This window comes from Pangasianodon hypophthalmus, chromosome 29, assembly GCF_027358585.1.
Source record: "Pangasianodon hypophthalmus isolate fPanHyp1 chromosome 29, fPanHyp1.pri, whole genome shotgun sequence".
Taxonomy (NCBI): domain Eukaryota; kingdom Metazoa; phylum Chordata; class Actinopteri; order Siluriformes; family Pangasiidae; genus Pangasianodon; species Pangasianodon hypophthalmus.
Genome location: NC_069738.1, coordinates 3,461,711 through 3,484,453, shown reverse-complemented (window position 1 = coordinate 3,484,453; position 22,743 = coordinate 3,461,711). Strand labels below are relative to the sequence as shown.

General features: G+C 37.7%; 2 protein-coding genes across 51 annotated transcripts in view; one reads left to right on the top strand and one right to left on the bottom strand.

The window, feature by feature from the left end:
• Window positions 1-22,743, top strand: part of LOC113534414 (uncharacterized) — a 272,572-nt gene that overhangs the window by 105,679 nt on the left and 144,150 nt on the right. For 43 of the 50 annotated variants that reach the window (XM_053231307.1, XM_053231312.1, XM_053231311.1 and 40 more), the window contains 4 exons: window positions 4,552-4,725; window positions 6,297-6,470; window positions 7,570-7,743; window positions 9,328-9,501. The exons of 5 other annotated variants lie outside the window; for them this stretch is intronic. In XM_053231307.1, coding sequence (XP_053087282.1) covers window positions 4,552-4,725; window positions 6,297-6,470; window positions 7,570-7,743; window positions 9,328-9,501 — 696 coding nt within the window. The remainder of the gene's footprint in view (window positions 1-4,551; window positions 4,726-6,296; window positions 6,471-7,569; window positions 7,744-9,327; window positions 9,502-22,743) is intronic. 2 more of the 50 variants (XM_053231345.1, XM_053231346.1) reach the window with 2 other exon arrangements.
• Window positions 10,688-13,529, bottom strand: LOC128317694 (nuclear pore complex protein Nup85-like). The gene is made up of 4 exons (XM_053231368.1): window positions 13,199-13,529; window positions 12,803-12,954; window positions 11,908-12,003; window positions 10,688-11,162 (listed from the first exon to the last, which is right to left on the bottom strand). Exons 1-4 carry the CDS (start codon window positions 13,350-13,352, stop codon window positions 11,064-11,066), a joined length of 501 nt encoding a protein of 166 aa, XP_053087343.1. The 5' UTR covers window positions 13,353-13,529; the 3' UTR covers window positions 10,688-11,063.

Sequence of the window (22,743 nt, the reverse complement as noted above, 5' to 3'; positions counted from 1 at the left end):
CCCCATGTTATCTCTATGGGGCAAATTTAGGGCGAATAATAATAACAATAATAATAAAAATATAATAAGTATGCAAGATTATAATAGTGAGCTTGCTTCGCAAGCACCACTAATTAGAAGTATGCAGTGTAGCAAGTCACCGGGGCCAGATGGCTTTCCATCTGAGTTATTTAAAAAAAAATTTCAGATAAACTTGCCCCTTTGCTCCTTACTGTATTTAAAGAATCACTGTCTTCAAATTCTCTCCGTCCAACTATGCGTGAAGCGACCATTTCTCTGTCTCTGAAGAAAGATAAGTGTCCCTCTCAGTGCAGCTCGTATCGACCGATCTCCCTTCTAAACGCAGATGTTAAAATCTTTGCAAAACTGCTAGCCCGGCGTCTTGAAGTGCTCGCCCCCTCCATAATTTCTTCAGATCAGCCTGGTTTTATAAAAATAAATATTTTGTATGGTCCCTCTCCACCCGACATACCAGAGATTATAATATCGCTCGATGCTGAAAAGGCCTTTGATCGGGTGAAGTGGGACTGTCTTTTCCACACACTAGAAAAATTTGGATTTGGGCCCAATTTTATATCATGGATTAAAATCCTTTATTCCTCCCCAATGGCAGCGGTTCACACCAATAATAATCGGTCTGCCTTGTTTGGTTTGCAAAGAGGCATCAGACGGGGCTGCCGGCTGTCTCCGATTCTGTTTGCTATTGCAATCGAGCCACTAGCCATAGCTATACAGCAAGATAGTACTATTAAAGGAATTCGTAGAGGGGATATAGAGTGTAAAATTTCGCTTTATGCTGACGATTTGCTGTTGTATTTGTCAGAACCATTGCGGGGTCTCTAAATTATTGAACATATTAGAAAGATTTAGTAAGATATCTGGCTACAAAATAAATCTTCAAAAAAGCGAGTTAATGGCAATTAATGAAGCTGCTACACGTATTCTTTTCAATTCGATTCCTTTCAGAGTTACTAGGAAAAAAATTAAATATTTGGCAATCTGGACTACACATAATTATAAGGACCTTTACAAAGCTAACTTCTTGCCCTTAATAGATGCTTTGAAACAAGATATTAAACGCTGGGGTTTGCTGCCTCTCTCTCTGAGCGGAAGAATTAATACTATCAAGATGAATGTATTGCCTAAGTACCTATATTTGTTTCAAAATCTTCCTATTTTTTTGACTAAATATTTCTTCAACTCCATAGATAAAATTATATCATCATTTATTTGGAATAATAAAAACCCTCGGATTCGGAAAAGTATTTTACAACAGCCTCGTACCCTAGGCGGCATGGCACTTCCCAATTTTATATTTTACTACTGGGCAGCAAATATCAGAGGACTGACTTAGTGGATGAGGGACAGTAATAGCCCTGATGACCCTAAATGGCTTAGTTTGGAGAAATTCTCCTTTAAACCCTATTCCCTATTTTCTTTATTGTGTTCTGAACTCCCAATGCATGAACCTGCTTCTCACTACTCCTCTAATCCTGTGGTGACGCAATGTCTAAGAATATGGAATCAATTTAGAAAATCGTTTTCCCTTTGCAGCCTCTCCTTATGCGCTCCATTAAGTACACTGCAAAAAATAACTGTCTAAATATAAGAAACAAATGCATGATTTAAGAAGATAATTACACTTGGTAAGATTTCTTGAAATAAGAAAACATATCTAGGCATTAGAAAAGAACAAAATGTCTTAAAATAAGCATTAAAACACTTATTCCAAGCAGTGTATCTAGTTTAATTAACTTAAAACTAGCTTTTTAATTAATTTTTAAACAGTTTGCTTATCTTAATTTGTGTGAAAATATCTTAAAACTAGAGCTACTAAATAAGATAATTCCTCTTAATTCAAGAATTATTATTATATATTCTGACTTAAAATGAGAAAGCATTTAAACTTAAAACAAGGTTATTAAAATCAAGATCACGCATACATATTGTCAACAATTATTTATTCAGTTGAAGACGCTTGTAACACACAGTAGTTGCCGTGCAAAACCAAAGCAAAATCATTACTTGCTGATTCTCAAAATACCAGGCAACGGAGTTTATAGATGCTGAAAAGCTCCTCGATCCGAAGTCATATTATCCAGTCAGTTTCAAAAACAGTGTGTATGTATTGACAAAATATAATCTGGAAGATGTCATTGCACTTAAAACTGGAAATTAAAAACCCTACTGGATAAATGGAAAGAGTGTGGTGACTTAATACTGCAGAGTCTTATAATTTGTTGTTAGGTTGTAAATAAATGTGTTGGCGTTGACATAAAGCAAGCATTTGGAATAAATAATACTAATGAACAAGTCCTAAGTGTGATTATTGAGCAGTTTTTACTGGGCAACCTTAAAACCAGTTATTACAGCTAAAACAAAGTCTTAAAAGATACAAGGCCTCAAATGATGCCTGTGATGGTAAATAAGCTTAATTTGCAGGTAAAATAACTAACGTTAAGCTTTGCTAACTAAGTAAGAAAAAAAAGTTAAATAATCTTAAAACAATCATAATAATCTTACATGATCTGCTCTTGCATAGTATTTTATTCTTAAAATAAAATCAATAAGATTTTATGGCTAGAAATAAGATTGTAAGTCTTGACTAGATGAGGAGTTTTTGCAGTGTAAAAACCACATGTTTACTCCTTCAATAATAGATAAAGCCTTTGATATCTGGGTAAAGAATGGGATACATACATTACAAAATCTCTTTATAAGTAACAATTCTGCATCCTTTGAGGAGCTCGTTAATAGATTTAAGATTCCCGGGTCCCATTTTTTTTTTAGATGTCTGCAAGTGCGAAAGTTTTTGGTTTCATTTTTTGGTTGTTTTCCTTTATATCCCCCTACATCTTTATTAGATTCTATTTTTAAGCTAAGAAAGGACCTAAAACAAATTATAGGTCAAATTTATAACCTCCTGAATCAGCATAGCCTGACCAATTTAGATCATTTAAAGAGTGAATGGGAGAAAGATTTGAATGAACAAATTTCTGATGTAACTTGGCAAAAAATTATTAAACGGATTTACTCATCATCTATACATCAGCGCCATGTGGTACAATTTAAGGTTGTACGTCGGCTTCACTGGTCAAAGGTTAGGTTATCTAAATTTAGACCAGAGCTAGATCCCATGTGCCATAGGTGCAGGCAAGCACCTGCAAGGCTTTTACATATGTTCTGGACATGCCCAAGATTGTATAAATTTTGGAAGTGAATTTTTGATGCATTTTCAGAAATAATAGGAATGCCAATAGCTCCATCTACTTTTATAGCTCTATTTGGTGTCACTGCACAAAACATGCACCTAAGCAGTTAGAACAGTAAATTGTTGGCCTTTTGTACACTACTTGCCAGAAGATTACTACTGTTTAAATAAAAAGACCCCCTTCCTCTGACTTTCTTTCATTGGATTAGAGAAATCATGCAATATCTTAAACTAGAAAAAATAAGATACTCTCTCCAGGGGTCTACCTAGAGATTTCATGCAATCTAGCAACCCTTCTTGTCATTTGTTGAAAAAATATGAAATAGAGAATACAATCCCAAAAAAAAGTATAGTTCTTTTTTTTTTTTTTTTTTTTTTTTTTTTTTTTTGTGCTTAATTATCTGCATTCTTGTTGTACATATTAATGTTGATTATTATTATTGGAATTACTCCTTCTGTTTATTTGTTTTTATTTATTTATTTGTTTGTTTGTTTGTTTATTTCTCTTTGCTTCTTGTCTTTGTTTAATGTAATTCATATGTATGTCTGATGGGTAGAGGGATGGGTCATGTTGGGGTTCTGACTGTGTATATTGTACTGTTCTGGTCTCTTTTGACTTTTTTTTTTTGCTTATTATAAAATTTTAAATAAACAGACCTTTAAAAAAACAAATAAATAAATCAAGCCACTATGAAAAGGGTTGCCAGATCTGCTTTACAGAAGCAGCCCAGTGGACTTGACTGTAAATTTATCAGTCTCATACTTCCTTTTTTCCCTCTGGGGAACAGAGGCCACTGACGACCTTCTGCCATCTTTCACAGTTGTTTTCTAACCACTCCAGTTGTTTTCACTCCTATCGATGCCCAAAGTATTATTTTAATGCCTTTGATTGTGATTTATCGATCTTTTAGTACAGCAGTGTGTAAGTGTTTGTGTGAGCCAAACCGAACTCCAATTTTCTGCTGGATTTCCAAAAGTCTCTGAAAGTCTGATTTTCTTTGTACTCACTTGAATGATTAGTTTTATTTGTTTTAATTTATGGGTTTGGATTGGCATGCTTTTTAATATTTTTGTTACACTCAGGAGCAAGAGTAGAATATGAATTAACAGGATTTACGTGAATACAAAATTTCTTGTGTAAACACTCATACAAACAATTTACGCACAGACCTGTTCATATCCAGCTTGATAAAGAGGTGCATTGTTAATTAGAATAAACAGATGATATTAAATCCTCATGACTTTCTAAATAATAAAATCCCACACACATCATCTTTAAAGTAAGTTTTAAACCAAAAGGAAACTGTGTTGATGAAGTGTGTGTCATTGCGTTTCTGTAGGTTGCATAGTTGTGGTGTCTCAGATGAAGGCTGTGCTGCTCTGGCTTCAGCTCTGAAATCAAACCCCTCACACCTGAGAGAACTGTATCTGTGTCAGAATAAACTAGGAGAATCATGTGGGAAGTGTCTCTCTGCTCTACTGGAGAATCCTGATTGTAAACTGGAGAAACTGAGGTAAGATCATCTCTCTGAGAGTCACATGACCTGCTCCTCAGTAAGACACATTCTCTAATAGTGAGAGTGAAGCAGAGGTTTTAGGTTCATCATCAATGTCCTGAGGAGGAAGATTGTTTCTTTTCACTGCACACTGATGATTTGTCCCAGAGTCTTTGGGTCAGATGTGTGTATGTGAGAAGCTGCAGCACAAACGTGACTTGATGCGACTTCAATGTCAATTACTGTAAAATTGACTAAAACATTGTAACTAATCACACAAAGTGCACCTGGGACACAAACTACATCCACTGTGTGGCAGCTGCAGGTTTAATAGCAGAAGGGAAATGGTGGAAATGATCTCAAATATAGAATTTGTAAATTAAAATGAGAAGTTAATGTCATAGACGTTAGAAGGTCAAAAATGAAATAAATCAAACATTTGGTTTTTAACTAAAAATCAAGCTGCTATGAAAAGGGTTGCCAGATCTGCTTTACAGAAGCAGCCCAGTGGACTTGACTGTAAATTTATCAGTCTCATACTTCCTTTTTTCCCTCTGGGGAACAGAGGCCACTGACGACTTTCTGTCATCTTTCACACTTGTTTGCTAACCACTCCAGTTGTTTTCACTCCTATCGATGCCCAAAGTATTATTTTAATGACTTTGTGATTTATCGATCTTTTAGTACAGCAGTGTGTAAGTGTTTGTGTGAGCCAAACCGAACTCCAATTTTCTGCTGGATTTACAAAAGTCTCTGACAGTCTGATTTTCTTTGTACTTGAATGAGTAGTTTTATGTTTTAATTCATTGGTTTGGATTGGCATGCTTTTTTATATATTTTTTATAAATGCCAATAATATAAAACCACTGGTTTTGACAAATGTTGTCAATAGTTCTCTTGGTTCCTGACCTAGTGAACCAGCATGAGGATGTGTTTTTGCTAGAAACTCCTAAGCACTTCTATAAGTCACTCTGGATAAAGGGTTCTGCTAAACGCTGTAAACACGTTAAAGATAAGCAATTTAAACTCAGCAGTATATTCCAGATATAAAATTGCAGTAATCCATGTAAATGATCTGATTTGAAGTTGATCAAGTCAAGGTTTTCATTAGTTAGTTTGGGTGAGTGTTGGTGCAACAGTTAAATCTATGGGTTACTGATCAGAAGATTGGGCTCTTTAGCAAGGCCCTTAACCCTCTGTGCTCCAGGGGCGCTGTATCATGGCTGACCCTGCGCTCTGACCCCAACTTCCTAACAAGCTGGGCAATGCAAAGAAAATGTAGATGTGACAAATAAAGGCATCGTCTTATGCACAAATGTACACACACTCAGGAGCAAGAGTAGAATACGAATTAACAGGATTTTCATGAATACAAAATTTCTTATGTAAACACTCATACAAACAATTTACACAGAAACCTGTTCATATCCAGCTTGATAAACGAGGCACATTGTTAATTAAAATAAACAGATGATTTTAAATCTTCATGTCATTCTGAATAATAAAATCCCACACACAACATCTTTAAAGTAAGTTTTAAACTAAAATGAAACTGTGTTGATGAAGTGTGTGTCATTGTGTTTCTGCAGGTTGCGTGGTTGTGATGTCTCAGATGGAGGCTGTGCATCTCTGGCTTCAGCTCTGAGATCAAACCCCTCACACCTGAGACATCTGGAGCTGGGTGAAAATAATCTAGGAGACTCAGGAGTGAAGTGTCTCTCTGCTGTACTGGAGAATCCTGACTGTAAACTGGAGATACTGTGGTAAAATCATCTCTCTGAGAGTCACATGACCTGCTCCTCAGTAAGACACATTCTGTAATAGTGAGAGTGAAGCAGAGGTTTTAGGTTTATCATCAATGTCCTGAGGAGGAAGATTGTTTCTTTTCACTGCACACTGATGATTTGTCACTGATGAGTCTTTGGGTCAGATGTACGTATGTGAGAAGCTGCAGCACAAAACGTGACTTGACGCAACTGCAGTGTGTCTAAAATTACTGTAAAATTGACTAAAACATTGTAAGTAATCACACAAAGTGCACCTGGGACACAAACTACATCCACTGTGTGGCAGCTGCAGGTTTAATAGCAGAAGGGAAATGGTGGAAATGATCTCAGATATAGAATTTGTAAATTGAAATGAGAAGTTAATGTCATAGACGTTAAAAGGTCAAAAATTAAATAAATCTCACCAGCTTGAGGATGTGTTTTTGATAGAAACTCCAAAGCACTTCTATAAGTCGCTCTGGATAAAGGGTTCTGCTAAACGCTGTAAACACGTTAAAGATAAGCAATTTAATCTCAACAGTATATTCCAGATATAAACTTGCAGTAATCCATGCAAATGATATGATATGAAGTTGATCAAGTCAAGGTTTTCATTAGTTAGTTTGGGTGAGTGTTGGTGCAACAGTTAAATCTATGGGTTACTGATCAGAAGGTTGGGCTCTTTAGCAAGGCCCTTAACCCTCTGTGCTCCAGGGGCGCTGTATCATGACTGACCCTGAGCTCTGACCCCAACTTCCTAACAAGCTGGGCAACGCAAAGAAAATGTAGATGTGACAAATACAGGCATCGTCTTATGCACAAATGTTCACACACTCAGGAGCAAGAGTAGAATACGAATTAACAGGACTTTCGTGAATACAAAAATTCTTGTGTAAACACTCATACAAACAATTTACGCACAAACCTGTTCATATCCAGCTTGATAAACGAGGCGCATTGTTAATTAGAATAAACAGATGATATTAAATCCTCATGTCATTCTGAATAATAAAATCCCACACACATTATCTTTAAAGTAAGTTTTAAGCCAAAAGGAAACTGTGTTCATGAAGTGTGTGTCATTGTGTCTCTGCAGGTTGCGTAGGTGTGGTGTCTCAGATGAAGGCTGTGCTGCTCTGGCTTCAGCTCTGAGATCAAACCCCTCACACCTGAGAGACCTGGAGCTGTCTGAGAATAAACTAGGAGCCTCAGGAGTGAAGTGTCTCTCTGCTGTACTGGAGAATCCTCACTGTAAACTGGAGATACTGAGGTAAGATCATCTCTCTGAGAGTCACGTGACCTGCTGCTCAGTAAGACACATTCTGTAATAGTGAGAGTGAAGCAGAGGTTTTAGGTTCATCATCAATGTCCTGAGGAGGAAGATTGTTTCTTTTCACTGCACACTGATGATTTGTCACAGAGTCTTTGGGTCAGATGTACGTATGTGAGAAGCTGCAGCACAAAACGTGACTTGATGCGACTGCAGTGTGTCTAAAATTACTGTAAAATTGACTAAAACATTGTAAGTAATCACACAAAGTGCACCTGGGACACAAACTACATCCACTGTGTGGCAGCTGCAGGTTTAATAGCAGAAGGGAAATGGTGGAAATGATCTCGAATATAGAATTTGTAAATTAAAATGAGAAGTTAATGTCATAGACGTTAAAAGGTCAAAAATGAAATAAATCAAACATTTGATTTTGAAATAAAAATCAAGCCGCTATGAAAAGGGTTGCCTGATCTGCATTACAGAAGCAGCCCAGTGGACTTGACTGTAAATTTATCAGTCTCATACTTCCTTTTTTCCCTCTGGGGAACAGAGACCACTGACGACCTTCTGCCATCTTTCACAGTTGTTCGCTAACCACTCCAGTTGTTTTCACTCCTATCGATGCCCAAAGTATTATTTTAATGACTTTGGGTGTGATTTCTCGATCTTTTAGTACAGCAGTGTGTAAGTGTTTGTGTGAGCCAAACCGAACTCCAATTTTCTGCTGGATTTACAAAAGTCTCTGAAAGTCTGATTTTCTTTGTACTCACTTGAATGATTAGTTTCATTTGTCTTAATTTATGGGTTTGGATTGGCAGACTTTTTAATATTTTTTTATAAATTACAATAATATAAAACCACTGGTTTTCACAAATGTTGTCAATAGTGCTCTTGGTTCCTGACCTAGTGAACCAACATGAGGATGTGTTTTTGCTAGAACTCGAAAGCACTTTTATAAGTCACTCTGGATAAAGGGTTCTGCTAAACGCTGTAAACACGTTAAAGATAAGCAATTTAAACTCAGCAGTATATTCCAGATATAAACTTGCAGTAATCCATGCAAATGATCTGATTTGAAGTTGATCAAGTCAAGGTTTTCATTAGTTAGTTTGGGTGAGTGGTGGTGCAACAGTTAAATCTATGGGTTACTGATCAGAAGGTTGGGCTCTTTAGCAAGGCCCTTAACCCTCTGTGCTCCGGGGCGCTGTATCATGGCTGACCCTGCGCTCTGACCCCAACTTCCTAACAAGCTGGGCAACGCAAAGAAAATGTAGATGTGACAAATAAAGGTGTCGTCTTATGCACAAATGTACACACACTCAGGAGCAAGAGTAGAATACGAATTAACAGGATTTTCATGAATACAAAAATTCTTGTGTAAACACTCATACAAACAATTTACACACAAACCTGTTCATATCCAGCTTGATAAACGAGACGCATTGTTAATTAGAATAAACAGATGATATTAAATCCTCATGTCATTCTGTACAATAAAATCCCACACACATTATCTTTAAAGTAAGTTTTAAGCCAAAATGAAACTGTGTTGATGAAGTGTGTGTCATTGTGTCTCTGCAGGTTGAATGTTTGTGGTGTCTCAGATGAAGGCTGTGCTGCTCTGGCTTCAGCTCTGAGATCAAACCCCTCACACCTGAGAGAACTGTATCTGTCTCAGAATAAAATAGGATACACAGGAGTGAAGTGTCTCTCTGATCTGAAGAATGATGAACATTACAAACTACAGACACTGGGGTGAGTGATGATCATTTTTAGATAAACTCTGAAACAAATTAAAAGACTGATTAGCATTATTTTGTGCATTAGCATTAGCTTTTTAGTTCCAGTAAATATCAGATTACTCGTTTATATTTCACTATTTTCTATGTTGTCAGACTTTTTCTAACAGTTAGCTTTAATGTTGTTTGGTATTGATTCAAAATTCACATGAAAGCAGAAGACGAAGTCTACAGAATTTCATAACTGAGTGTATGAGAGTGATTGTAAATGAACACCTCATCTCCTTGTGACACCCTGCTGTCTCTGAATTCATACTGCTGCTTTTGTCTGAATAAGATGATCTCGGCTTTTCCCCGTTTCTGATAAGCAGCAGACTTTCTTCTCAACTCTCATAAATGCAAATTAAAATGATCATCTTTAATGCCACACTGCTACAAATATTTTATTTACTGTAAGCAGCTACTTTACTCACTCTGACACTCCTTCCAGCACTCCACCTCCACACACTGTCTTCTGTCATTCCTGTAAAATTCTCCTCAGCTTTTTCTTAAAGTCTGCACTTAAATACACATGTAGCCCGAGAGATCAAACACACAGCAGTGATCATTATTTAAAAAAAGCAGTCTATGATTGTATAAGAGCAGTGATGTGATGGTAAATACCTGCTCACTTTCCTGTTAGATCTTGTGAAAGTTCTCATTTGTTCTAGCTGAATGTTCTAACAAAGATATTATATAAGAATGAAGAAATGTTGGACGACGAATTATAAACAGGAGATAATAATGTTTTCCTTGCAGCAGTGATGATTACATGCTGTTGATCATGAAGTACCACAGTCTAGTTTTTGGTTATTAATTCAGATATTTGTCTTTTAGATTTTGATTAGACTACACACAATTCTACAACAATTTCCTCAATCCCAGAGAAAACCTGAGGGAATTATTTGGAACAGCAGGTGAAAAACCACATGAATTGGAACTGAACCCAGTCAGTGGAAGATGGAGCTGAAATGGACAGGAGCAGTTTCAAGACATTGGTGGGATTCTCACAGGACTTGGCATCTGAGGAGTTTATGTGAGGAAGCTCCTAGGAGACTCGCTACAAGTCACATTTATCACTTTGTCCTTTGGTTTAATATAATTGAGATCTTTTGTTACAGGATCAGACCTATGTTCTTTATTTTCTCTGATAGCTGATCCCTGTTTTTTTGATGGTATCAAATACGGTACATTTTGAAGAAATGAATTTATAAATACAATATAATTTACATCATACAGTATTATTATTTTTGCTGTATTTTTAGTTTATGTATTTACCATGAATTTTGTAGCAATAAAACTCATTTCTCAAGTTATTCAAAATAAATGTGTCTAACGACAAAATATATATTATCTGTTACACACAGTGAAGGATCTGGAGAAACGAGACAGTTTTTGCAAAACCAGTAACAAAAGCTTTTTTTTAATTAAACTGTCAAAACATTTCATTCATTTAGTTTTATATACAGTGCAGTGAGATAACGTGAGGGCTTTGTGTGAATTAATGAACCTGGAGAGTGTGAGAGTGTGTGTGTGTGTTTAGGCCTCGACTGTTCCCTCCTTCACGATGGCCATCGCCAGGTTACGCGCCAGAGCCAATCGCAGCAGCTCCAGCTTTGTGGACTCGACATCATCATCCTGAAAAACAGAAACACACAAAATTGCATATACTGTATACCATGGAGCTTATTCAGTTCTGGATTGTGATTGGTCAGAAGGTGTTGATTAATTTTCTAGAACAGCAGCTCTGACAGTAGTGCAGCTGCAAATCACAGGATTATATTAATGCCCTCGTTCTAATACGTTATCGTTTCTATAGTAACAGCTCATTCACAGGAACGTGTACAGCAGACGCTCCACATAAACAGATGAAATAAATGTGTGTAATTGTTGATATGGTGAAGTTTTCTGTAAGGAGATGTTTATTTAACATTTAAGGAAGGAGTCTCCAGTGTCAGCGCTTTGTAACAGTCAGAGGTAAAGCTGTAACTTTAAGGGAAGGACAGAGACAGGAACTGACTTTTACTTAGCTTGTATTTTTACGATAAACTTATAACAAAGTATCTATAATGGTTCTTTTTTTAATTAATAAAATTTGTAAACCTTGTTAAATTGCTGTGGTGTAAGAGGAATAAAACACTTAGCAATGTGCCTCTTCCTTTGTTAAATTATTTCTTTGTGAAGAGTTTTAAATGCGCTGTTGTTAAATAACCTGACACACATCATCCACCGTGAAAATGACTTCAATCATAAAAGTATATTTTCTTCATATTGCTCCATCATGTACATTTCAGTTTGTGCTGATAATGAAATTAACAGGGAAATAAATGATTTATGACAGAATCAAAACCTCGAGAAAAACAAAAACGTGTGTGTGTTATACCTGTGCTAGACGCTCTGGTTGGAGCTTGCTGTTGTCAGAGGTCAGCTCTTCCAGACAGAACATGAGTTCATGGGTCTGATCCACTGAAAAGATCACCTACACACACACACACCTGGGATTACTAAAAAACAATTCCATACAAACATCATGCCAACCTCACGCTTTAAATAAAGTGTGAACATAGGAAATGTCCCATTTAAGTCTATATTTAACTTCTGTGACTGAAATCTTCATACAGTTTATGTACATGAGGATCTCACACACACAGAAGCATGTTTCACTCAGTCACACTGCACCAGAGCCATCAACTGAACCACATTAGCTAGTTTTTTATTTATTACATTTAAAGTGTACAATTTTTTCATTGGGTAGAAAATAATCCTCAAACACATGATGTTCTTGAGCTGCTGTTATTCACCCTCACAATGAGAGCTGCTCGGTGTTCAATTCCTGTCACACGCAATCATGGATACATGATACGCTATATGGCAAAAGTATGTGCACCCCTGACCATCACAGCTATATGTGGTTCTTCCCCAAACTGTTGCCACAAAGTCTGAAGCACACAATTGTATAGAAAGTCTCTGTGTGCTGTAGCTTTACAGTTTCCCTTCACTGGAACTAAGAGGCTGACCTAAGAGGCTAAGAGACCTGTTCCAGCATGACAATGCCCCTGTGCACAAAGCGAGCTCCATGAAGACATGGTGTGTGAAGGTTGGAGTGGAAGAACTCGAGTGTCCTGCACAGAGCCCTGACCTCAACCCCACTGAACACCTTTGGGATGAACTGGAACACCGACTGAACCCCAGACCTCCTCACCAACATCAGTGCCTGACCTCTGTGCTGTGTGTGTGTGTGTGTGTGTGTGTGTGTGTGTGTGTGTGTGTGTATATACCTCTTTTTGCTCCAGTAAGGGCAGGGCGTCTATGAGCAGAGTCATCCAGAAGCTGTGAGGAGCGATCTTTGCTGTCATGAGGGAGAGCAGGAGCTTCGCTGCATCTGTGAACTTCTTCTCTCCGTACAGCCGGTGGAACTCACGGTACTTCCCTACACACACACACACACACACACACACACACACACACACACACATATATATATATATATATATATATACATATATATATATACACATATATATATGTATATGAGACTCAAATAATGAGACCCAAAAAAAAGTGACTTCCAGGTGCAATGCTAAAGTTTTTTAAAACAAGGAGAGAACTGAGGAACGTTACACACACACACACACACACACACACACACACACACACACACACACAGCAGATACCGAGGAATGTGAGTCTGTCGCTGAGGAGCATGGCAGGTCCGAGGTTATCGATCAGATCCAGATCAGAGAACGAGCCGCGTGTGCAGTAATCCTGCAGAAACCTGCACAGCACATGCAGCAGCTCAGAAATATTAAATACTAATAAAAAGAGCATTGAATTATTATACTGTTGAGCAGCATTATATATCAGTGTTCTCTGAGAAAGTGTTTCTGTTGCGATCAGAAATAAAATATACAGCAGTGGAAATGAATTCTAGCACAAAGACGCCTTTGTTTGTGCAGATTTTGGCTCAGCAGGTAAAAATCCCACAGAGTCCTGAGGATATATTTATCTACTCATTGATATATATATATGTATATATTTGGAATAATATATAAAAATGATCTGTAACATTACACTTTTAAGTTCATTCAACTTCACTGTTTTTGTACTGAAACAATATTGCACAAGATATAAAATAAGTGTATAAGACTTTCATGAAGCAGGGATTCGCAAATATATTGCAGTTCAGGGACTGTTTAACTGTAAATCAAAATAAAAATATTTTTTAAATTTTTTTTAAAAAGGCATTTTATGAACATAAATTATTATTTAAATATAAGGCTCATTATTTAAAATATATACAGTAATATTTTGGCTAATTATTGGAGCCACAGAGCTTTTCTGCTTGAACTTTCCATTCACACAACCCATTTATAAAGCCCTTATTAAAATTATTTCTATAAGACAACTGGTTTTTGATGTTTGGATTGAAGACATTGAATGAAAGTGAGCAGTCAAACACGTACACAGCTATAAGATCTCAATAATAACAATAACAGCTGGTGACTAAAGGGGACTGTGTTTTCCTCCACTGAAAAATAATAAAGGAGGACGACAGGGCTGTGCTTCCAACACGAGAGCCATGGTCTTAAAGAAATGTTCCAGATGGAGAGAGTAGAGATCAGGGTTTAAGTTTTAAATCCTTCAGTGGAGATAAAGGAAGCTACAGCTTCTTCATGTGTGGAGGAAAAGAGCTGTTCAGGGAAACGATGACATCAGTTCAAAAAAAATAAAAAGACATTTTGAAAACTTAGTAAGTTTCTTTGAAACACACACACACACACACACACACAGACCTCTCAGAGATGAGTGTGGCGAAGGCTGCGTCTTTAGCTCTGATACTCCAGGAGAGAGCAGAACCCAGTCTGTTATTACTGAGAGCCCTTTTAGCCATGATCTTACAGATACTGCGCACTGCAACACACACACACACACACACACACACACACACACACACACACACACAGTTACAATTCCATAAGCATAACAGATAATTACAGATAACAGCGGTCACACAATCTTTCTGTGTGTGTGTGTGTGTGTGTGTGTGTGTGTACCTTGCTCGTTCATCTGTCTCTGTTCACAGATCCTGAGCTCCTTTAGCGCTTTGCGCTCCGTCTCCAGCGGCACTCTCTCCATCTGCAGCTCCAGATAAACACGGCCGAACTCGGGGCAGTGATCGAAATAATCCACCGCTAGCTGCCACAGACTGACACACACACACACACACACACACACACACAGAGCAGAGCCAGGTGTACACATCACGTAGGTGTTTAAGTCATAAATAGGATATATTTTTAATACAATAGTGTGACACACGTATAAATATTATTTTAATACAATAGTAATAAACGTGTATAAATATTAATCAAAAGTTTAATTCTTCAAACTTTCAGTATTCTCAGAGTCTTTAACACACACAGAGAGTCACAGAGAGTGAAAATGAGAAAAATAAGCACAAATCATCATTTTATTAGATACAGTAATGATTCAGATGCATTATATCCTTCTGAGTCTGGTTCCTCTCCAGGTTTCTTCCTCATGTCGTCTCAGGGAGTTTTTCCTCTCCACCGCCTCTCTGACTCGCTCATTAGGGATAAATTCAGACATTTACAATTTACATCCTGAATGTATTCATTTCTGTAAAGCTGCTTTGTGACAACGTCCATTGGTAAAAGCGCTACACAAATAAAAGTGAACTGAATTATATTTCTTTACTTCCACATGTTTCTGCCCCTTAGCACTGATATTTAGCTTGATTATATGTTTCTTAGGGAAAGTGGGACAAATGGGTGAATCCCAAATATTTTCCTATGTGCTATGAATGCTCACTACACTGGGTACTACATCATGGTAGACAGTGCACTAAATGTGCCTATAGTACATTATTGGAGCCACAAAAGAAACTTTTTAACACACACACACACACTTTGTTCAGTTGTGGAATCAGGTGATGCAGCTGTAAGGACGCTTGTGCTGTATGTTGTAGATGGAGGTAAAGCACAGTGTCGAGTGTGTAATGTGAAGATGGATGTCTCACCTGTGATGAGAGAAGAGTCCAGAGGCGTACTCCAGCACCAGGAACTCCCTCAGGTTAGAGCCAAAACTACACACACACACACACACACACACACACACAAACACTTTGAGCCAAATGTATTATCAACATTTCAGAAATAAATGCTGCAAACAGCACTAATAATTAGATCATCAATATTATTCCTTTTATTTTCATCTTTTTCTATCTGTTACTATGATTATTATTATTATTATTATTATTATTATTATTATTATTGTTATTATTATTATCTAACAGTTAAACAAATACTAACTAATACTTTCCTACTTTTTTTGTATCTGAATTATTTGGCACATTGTTCACAGGTGCTTGGGGTTTACATTATGACACCTGAAGCGTGTGATGGTCGACAGGAGTTTGTTGTTATTTACTGTGACTGCAGGTTTGTGATCTCTGCTGCTGAGCTCATCTACATTCCACCATTTTAGGTAAAATGCTTTCTTTAAGCTTTAAAGAATTTCTATGAAATTCAAATTCTCCAAAAAAAACAAAAAAAACAAAAACAAAGTGATACTAATAACAAGGAACGTTATTTATAAAGCACCTTTCATACATTTCTAATGCAGCTCAAAGTGTTTTACTGTCTGATGCAAAAAAAAAAAAAAAAAAAAGTTGGCCAAAAATAAAACAGTAAAATAGATTATTACAAAAAAATGCAGTAAATAAGAGCAGTGACAGTATGTAGATTTAATATAAAATTAATATTCAATATCTAATTTTTAAAAAAGTGCAAAAAATCATTTAAATAATCTAAAAGTAATATGCCAGTACAAATCTGTAATTAGTAATGACAAATACTTTGCTAAATGCTAAAGTGAGGAAAAGCAAGTTATTAAGTTTCAGAGGTGGAATGTAGAAAGGCTAGAGCTAGATGATGTATATGCTTTAATAGTGTCATTTAAGTAATCAAAACGTTTTTATAAGTGTTAAAACAGTGCTTAGTGCAATCGCACTGATACAGCAAGATGAGCAAGAACAAATCAGCAGTAAATGTCCCGCCAACAACGACAACCAGCACAGCTAGCAAATTAGCAACGATGGCTAGCGCAGGGAAATGTGAAGAAATCCCTGCAGATAACGACGGAGTCTCTATGAGCCAGCTAGTAACGGAGTTAACAAAGCAACGAGCTTCGATAAAAGAAGAATCTCAGCTCTGATTCAAGAGGCCATGGTGCCGCTTCAGACATCGGTGAACGCTTTAACAGAGACATTGGCTAGTTTTCAGTCCCGCCTGTGCGCCACAGAGACACTCGCGAGCGGGAAGTTTTCGGAAAAAGCTATCAAAACTCTTCAAGAGCAAAACGCGACGCTTATGGATGGAGTTGATGACTTGGAAAACCGGTCACGGAGAGCAAATCTCCGGATTTTAAACGTTCCAGAGAGAAACAGCGAGAAAGGCCAGTCTACTGTCAAGCTCGTGTCCGAGATGCTAATGGAAGTCGTGGGTCAGGAAGGTTTTGAAAAGCCTCCCGAGCTAGAACGAGGACACCGATCACTGGGTCCAAAACCACAGGAAGGTCGAGCTCCCCGGCCACTGGCTCTATGTTCTCACACATTGCAGGAGAAGGAGAAAGCGCTAAGATGGGCCAGACAGAATGAGGCAAAATACAAGGGCTCGACTTTGAGAATCTATTCAGACATCTCCGCCGATCTCGCCAGAAAGCGCGCCACATTTAAAAACGGCAAACAGCTGCTGTATCAGAAGAATGTGCGATTCCAGTTGCTTCATCCAGCACGACTACGAGTTCATCATGAGGACGAGACATTCCTCTTCAATACGCCTGAGGAAGCTCAGCAGTTTTACTCAGCGGATTGCTACACGTGAATAACTCCTGGTATCATTGCAACCATATTGTGAATTACAGAAGAGACATGTTGACTTTTAGGCAGGCCTGAGACACCATGATAACTGGAAAAGCCTTTTCAGGACACCCCTGTTTCTAAGTGCACTTTCTGTTTTAGAGGGGTTTATAGGTTTTTCTCTGTGTTGATAAACGCAATGCCTTATTTTTTTTTTTTATAATTCATTGGTTATATTATTGATCCTAGATCCTGAATATTAGGTCTAACTTCAAGCAATAGGTGTCACGGTTCATGGGTTCATCAGCCTCTTCTGGCTGTTCTGTGTACCACCGTTGATTAGTTCACTAGTTTCAGCTGCTACTGATTTACTGATCTATTTAAGCCTCAGTGTTTGTCTTGTCTTTGTCAGATGGTTGTTTCATGTCTGTGTTCTGTGCAGCACCTGTGGTTAGCTCTGTTTCCTGGTTCCCTGCTCTCTGGTGGATTACTGTCGTTCAGTTTTGGATTATTGGACTGTTTATCTTCCGTTGCAGCCGAGTGCTACCGAGGAAGCCTGCCCTCTCCGCACCCACGACTTCCCGTCCACAGTAACCCTGTTTGTCCAGTTCACACCACTTCACTTAATAAAGCATCACTTGAACTCGCACTTGAATCCATCTCGTTACTCCTGACAATAGGTGTGCACCTTCTGTTTTAGGGTGATTTATATGTCTCTTCCTTGACGCCTTATTTTCATTCATTGAATATGTCATTGACTCATATGTAATAATGAAGCTCCATCATCCACAGTGTCACTCAATCAGGGACAGTCTGGGGCGGAGCGTCCATCTTTGAGTTTTCTGGTTACGTGAGGAAAAAATCGATCTCATCAGATGTATCAGTGTGTTTTCAGCTGAACCCTGAGCTCACGCTAGCAAGCAACAGAGCGACAGGTGACATTTCATTTCCTGTGTGAGTTTATGACTTCATCCCAGCGACAGTAACAAGTGACACGACAGAGAAACAGATTTTTTTTCTGTTTTAACTTAAATTCGTTATGGTTATGAGGCTGTAATGAAACAAATCCTCATACAAATCTGATGACGTTTTGTCCGATGTTTCTCCTGTTCTCACAGTGTTTGGTGATAAAAATGGAGGAAAAAAGTTTCTTTCTTTTATTAGAAAGTGATAACATTAGTGTCATGAGACGCTCACACGTGATAGCATTAACAGTCATGACGTGTCCACAAGAGGCAACTCACCAGGAACCTGTCGCTTGCTAGCGTGATCTCTGCCTCAGACACGAGCAAGTCAAAGTGCTGAGGCGATTTTTTACGTTTTGTTGAACTCAGTTTAATGTAAACATGTTTAATTTTAGATGTGATGTTTACTGAATGAACGTGTTTTTATTTATTGATGTCATTGTGCAATACATGTGTGTTTAATTTCTGTATGTGTTTTATTGCTTTAGTGTTTTTTTCCTCTTAGGACTGTGGTCTGGACTTGTTATTACTAATGTTATTACTAAGACATATCGGTTATAACGTAGACGCTAAAACTGTAATAACAACTGTAATAATTTTGGGCCTTCATACACACATACAGACCGACCATGTGTGTGTATGTGTGTGTGTGTGTTGTGAGAGAGAGAGAAAGACGATCTGCGTTCTGACTGTATACAGTGTGTATGGGTTTAAAACACAAGCCATAAAAATGTAATTGTCCTCATCACTGAGACTGAAGATGTGAATCTGAAAAAATAAGCTGTGCTTGAGAATCGACACTGCCCCTGTGTGTGTGTGTGTTTATCCTTTTAATGGTGTTTTCAGCTTAAACCCACCCTGCTGCACCGACTGCAGAGATTGTGAGTACAGAAGAGTTCCTCATGTATGTAGTGTGTGTGTGTGTGTGTGTGTGTGTGTCCTGTATGTGCTTGTGCCATGCAACAGTTTGTACAGTATATGGTTCGAACATGTGATCTGTCCAGCTGCATGCAGAAATAAAATGTCTCTTTTAAAGCAAAGTGGAGGAAGAGTTTATTTCTTCAACACTATTAAGCTGTAAAATATTGTGTGTGTGTGTGTGTGTGTTTGTGCAGCATTTAAATAAATGGACAGTATTTAGAAGAGATCTATTAAGCAACACCTGTATGTGTGTAGCTTTTCTTGCTTTCAGGTGTGTGTCATCGTCACCTGTCTAAATTCTCTAGAGTTTTTATGCTTAGAGAAAAAAACAGTATACCACACTCTATACGCATTATATCCCATACACCTGTCATATACAGGCAGGTCACACTGTATGTGTGCAAAAATATAATGTAATAATTCAGTATAAAATGTGAAATCTTTCTCAGCTGCTTTCTTTTGTCTTTTTCACAAACAGCTTTCCTGTGAGATTATTATTATTAATGACGTCACTGTTATTCTGTTTCTTGGTAATTAAAGTGGACTGGACTTGTAGTGTAACTTCAGAACAACAAAACGTCAGGAGTCTCCCTGAACGAGTAAAAAAGTCAATTATTTCAGTTATTTCAATTTCACTGTTCGCTTTTTCTATTTGAAGTTCATCTAAAGAAGCCGAATCAAAGAGTCGATTCATTTCCTGAACGACACATCACCGGAAGTGAGTCAGTTTTTCTAAAGTGAAAGTGTTTGTGTCTCAGCCGCGACTCCATTTTGAGGAGCGGCAGGAAAAGTAAATAAACTTCAACACCAGGCGGAAACGGTGATATTAATGTCACACAACGTGGATTTCTGACTAAGTGAGTGGTTTCTTTAATATTTAAAACGCTTTTATAATGTATTGAAGTCTAAAAGTCTAGAATGTAGTGAAGTGTAAAAGCAGTAAGAAAAGTGCGTCATGGCGGACTGAAGGCAGTGAGAAGCTGTTGTTTATCAGCTGTGGAGCTGCTACAGATATATACACCAGCTCTTTTCTTTTCTCAATAATGAAACGTTCAAAAGCTTTTGTAACCTGAAATTTTAAACAGTTGAATTATTTTATCCCGAATTTTTGACAGCTTGAAATGTTTTAATCTGGATTTAAAAAAAAAACGTGGTAGAAACGTGTAATAGCGTGTGAAGTGATCACGAGGCATGAGAGAGAGAGAGAGAGAGAGAGAGAGAGAGAGATGCACATAAGCACTAACTACATTGTGTAGAATGAGAAGGTCACTGCATATGGTGGACTGTCATCATTCTTAATAGTTGTTTTCTACATTGATGAACTTGACTGGATGCTAATGATATTTACGTAGCAGGGCTGGACTGCGACAAAAAAATCGGCCCTGGCATTTTTTTCACTTCCATATATATATAAATATTCCCAAAAAAAAAAAGAAGCTTAAAGTCAAAGTATTTACTGAATTAATCATACTTATTTAATAAAATCACATTTATTTAATAAAATATAAGTATGCAACTGTGTACAACATATACTAGAATTTAAAATGTTGCCAGTAATCTCAGTAATAGAAGAATAAGAGAGGAAGGCAGAGAATAAGTTAATAAATAATCAATTATCAAACACAGTGATTATCACTGTAAAGCTGCTTTGAAACAATCTGTATTGTAAAAAGCACTATATACATAAAGATGACTTGATTACAGTACTGGTATCTTTATTATTGAAACTTAAGTATTTGCAAAAATGGCGTGTGCATATCACTCCAGTTAAGCTCTAAATCTTCTCTTCATACAAATGAGGACAGCCTTTAGGAGAGATGGTGGAGGTTGGGGGTCACACAGGCAAAGGTGAGATTCATTTGACTGAGGAATCACAGGAAATACATGATATGCATTATTCAAATACTTTATTGTTATGACAATAACCACATGGTTTAAAAACACACAAACCCTATATTGTCCCAATCATTTGTTTGTGTCCACGTTTCACCAGCCACTCACGACGTTTCTGCTGTTTATTCTGCTACAGCCAGAGCTGCTATTGTCAAGGGGTTTCCTGGAGCTATGAATTGGTTTTAAACTTTCAGTGAGAGAACGCATTGGCCCATGGAAACCTCCATGAACACACTTGACTTTGCCAAAAAAAAGCGCAGGGGACGAATTTGTGTTTTATTAAAAAGTGTTTCTGTATTCTACACTCATGGTTAGATGCCTCTGTTTCCCCTACTTGCGAGTCCCTGTTATCAAGCTCCTCACCGAGTCAGCTACTCTCCTCTCCTCCTCCTGCTTGTCCCTTTGACCCGCATCACTCACAGCAGAGCGAGTCTGTTGCTGATAACGCTGCTGTGAAAGTTTCTGACCTGCAGACGAGGAAGAGGCTACTGCTGCAGCAGTCCCTACAGACAACATGTCGGTCATCTTCGCACATTTCACGGCCTCCGCCTCCAAACTTTTGAGCTTCTTTCCCCTGAGCTTTTCAGCACCACCTTATCAGAACCCTTATCGCTCCGTCTATGGCGCATTGTGATGGACCGGTCCTTGGGGAAAAAAATAAAAATAAAAAATAACATTGTACCGGCCCGATAGTGCGTCGACCCACAGGGAAAATGCCCGGTATGCCAGATTACCAGTCCAGCACTGCTACCTAGTCATTTCTAAGTTCATCTAAAAGGGCCAGCTCAAAGAGTCGATTCGTTTGCGAATCACTCGTGAATCACTCAGAATGAATCTTCATAATGAAGTGGAAGTGGAAGTGTTTCAGCCGCGACTCCATTTTGTTGCTGCAGGAAAAGTAAATAAACTTCAACACCAGGCAGAAACGGTGATATTAATGTCACACAACATGGAATTCTGACTAAGTGAGTGGTTTCTTTAATATTTAAAAGGGTTTTATAATGTATTGAAGTCTAAAAGTCTAGAATGTAGTGAAGTGTAAAAGCAGTAAGAAAAGTGCGTCATGGCGGACTGAAGGCAGTGAGAAGCTGTTGTTTATCAGCTGTGGAGCTGCTACAGATATATACACCAGCTCTTTTCTTTTCTCAATAATGAAACGTTCAAAAGCTTTTGTAACCTGAAATTTTAAACAGTTGAATTATTTTAACCCGAATTTTTGACAGCTTGAAATGTTTTAATCTGGATTAAAAAAAAAACGTGGTAGAAACGTGTAATAGCGTGTGAAGTGATCACGAGGCATGAGAGAGAGAGAGAGAGAGAGAGAGAGAGAGATGCACATAAGCACTAACTACATTGTGTAGAATGAGAAGGTCACTGCATATGGTGGACTGTCATCATTCTTAATAGTTGTTTTCTACATTGATGAACTTGACTGGATGCTAATGATATTTACGTAGCAGGGCTGGACTGGGACAAAAAATCGGCCCTGGCATTTTTTTCACTTCCATATATATATAAATATTCCCAAAGAAAAGAAGCTTAAAGTCAAAGTATTTACTGA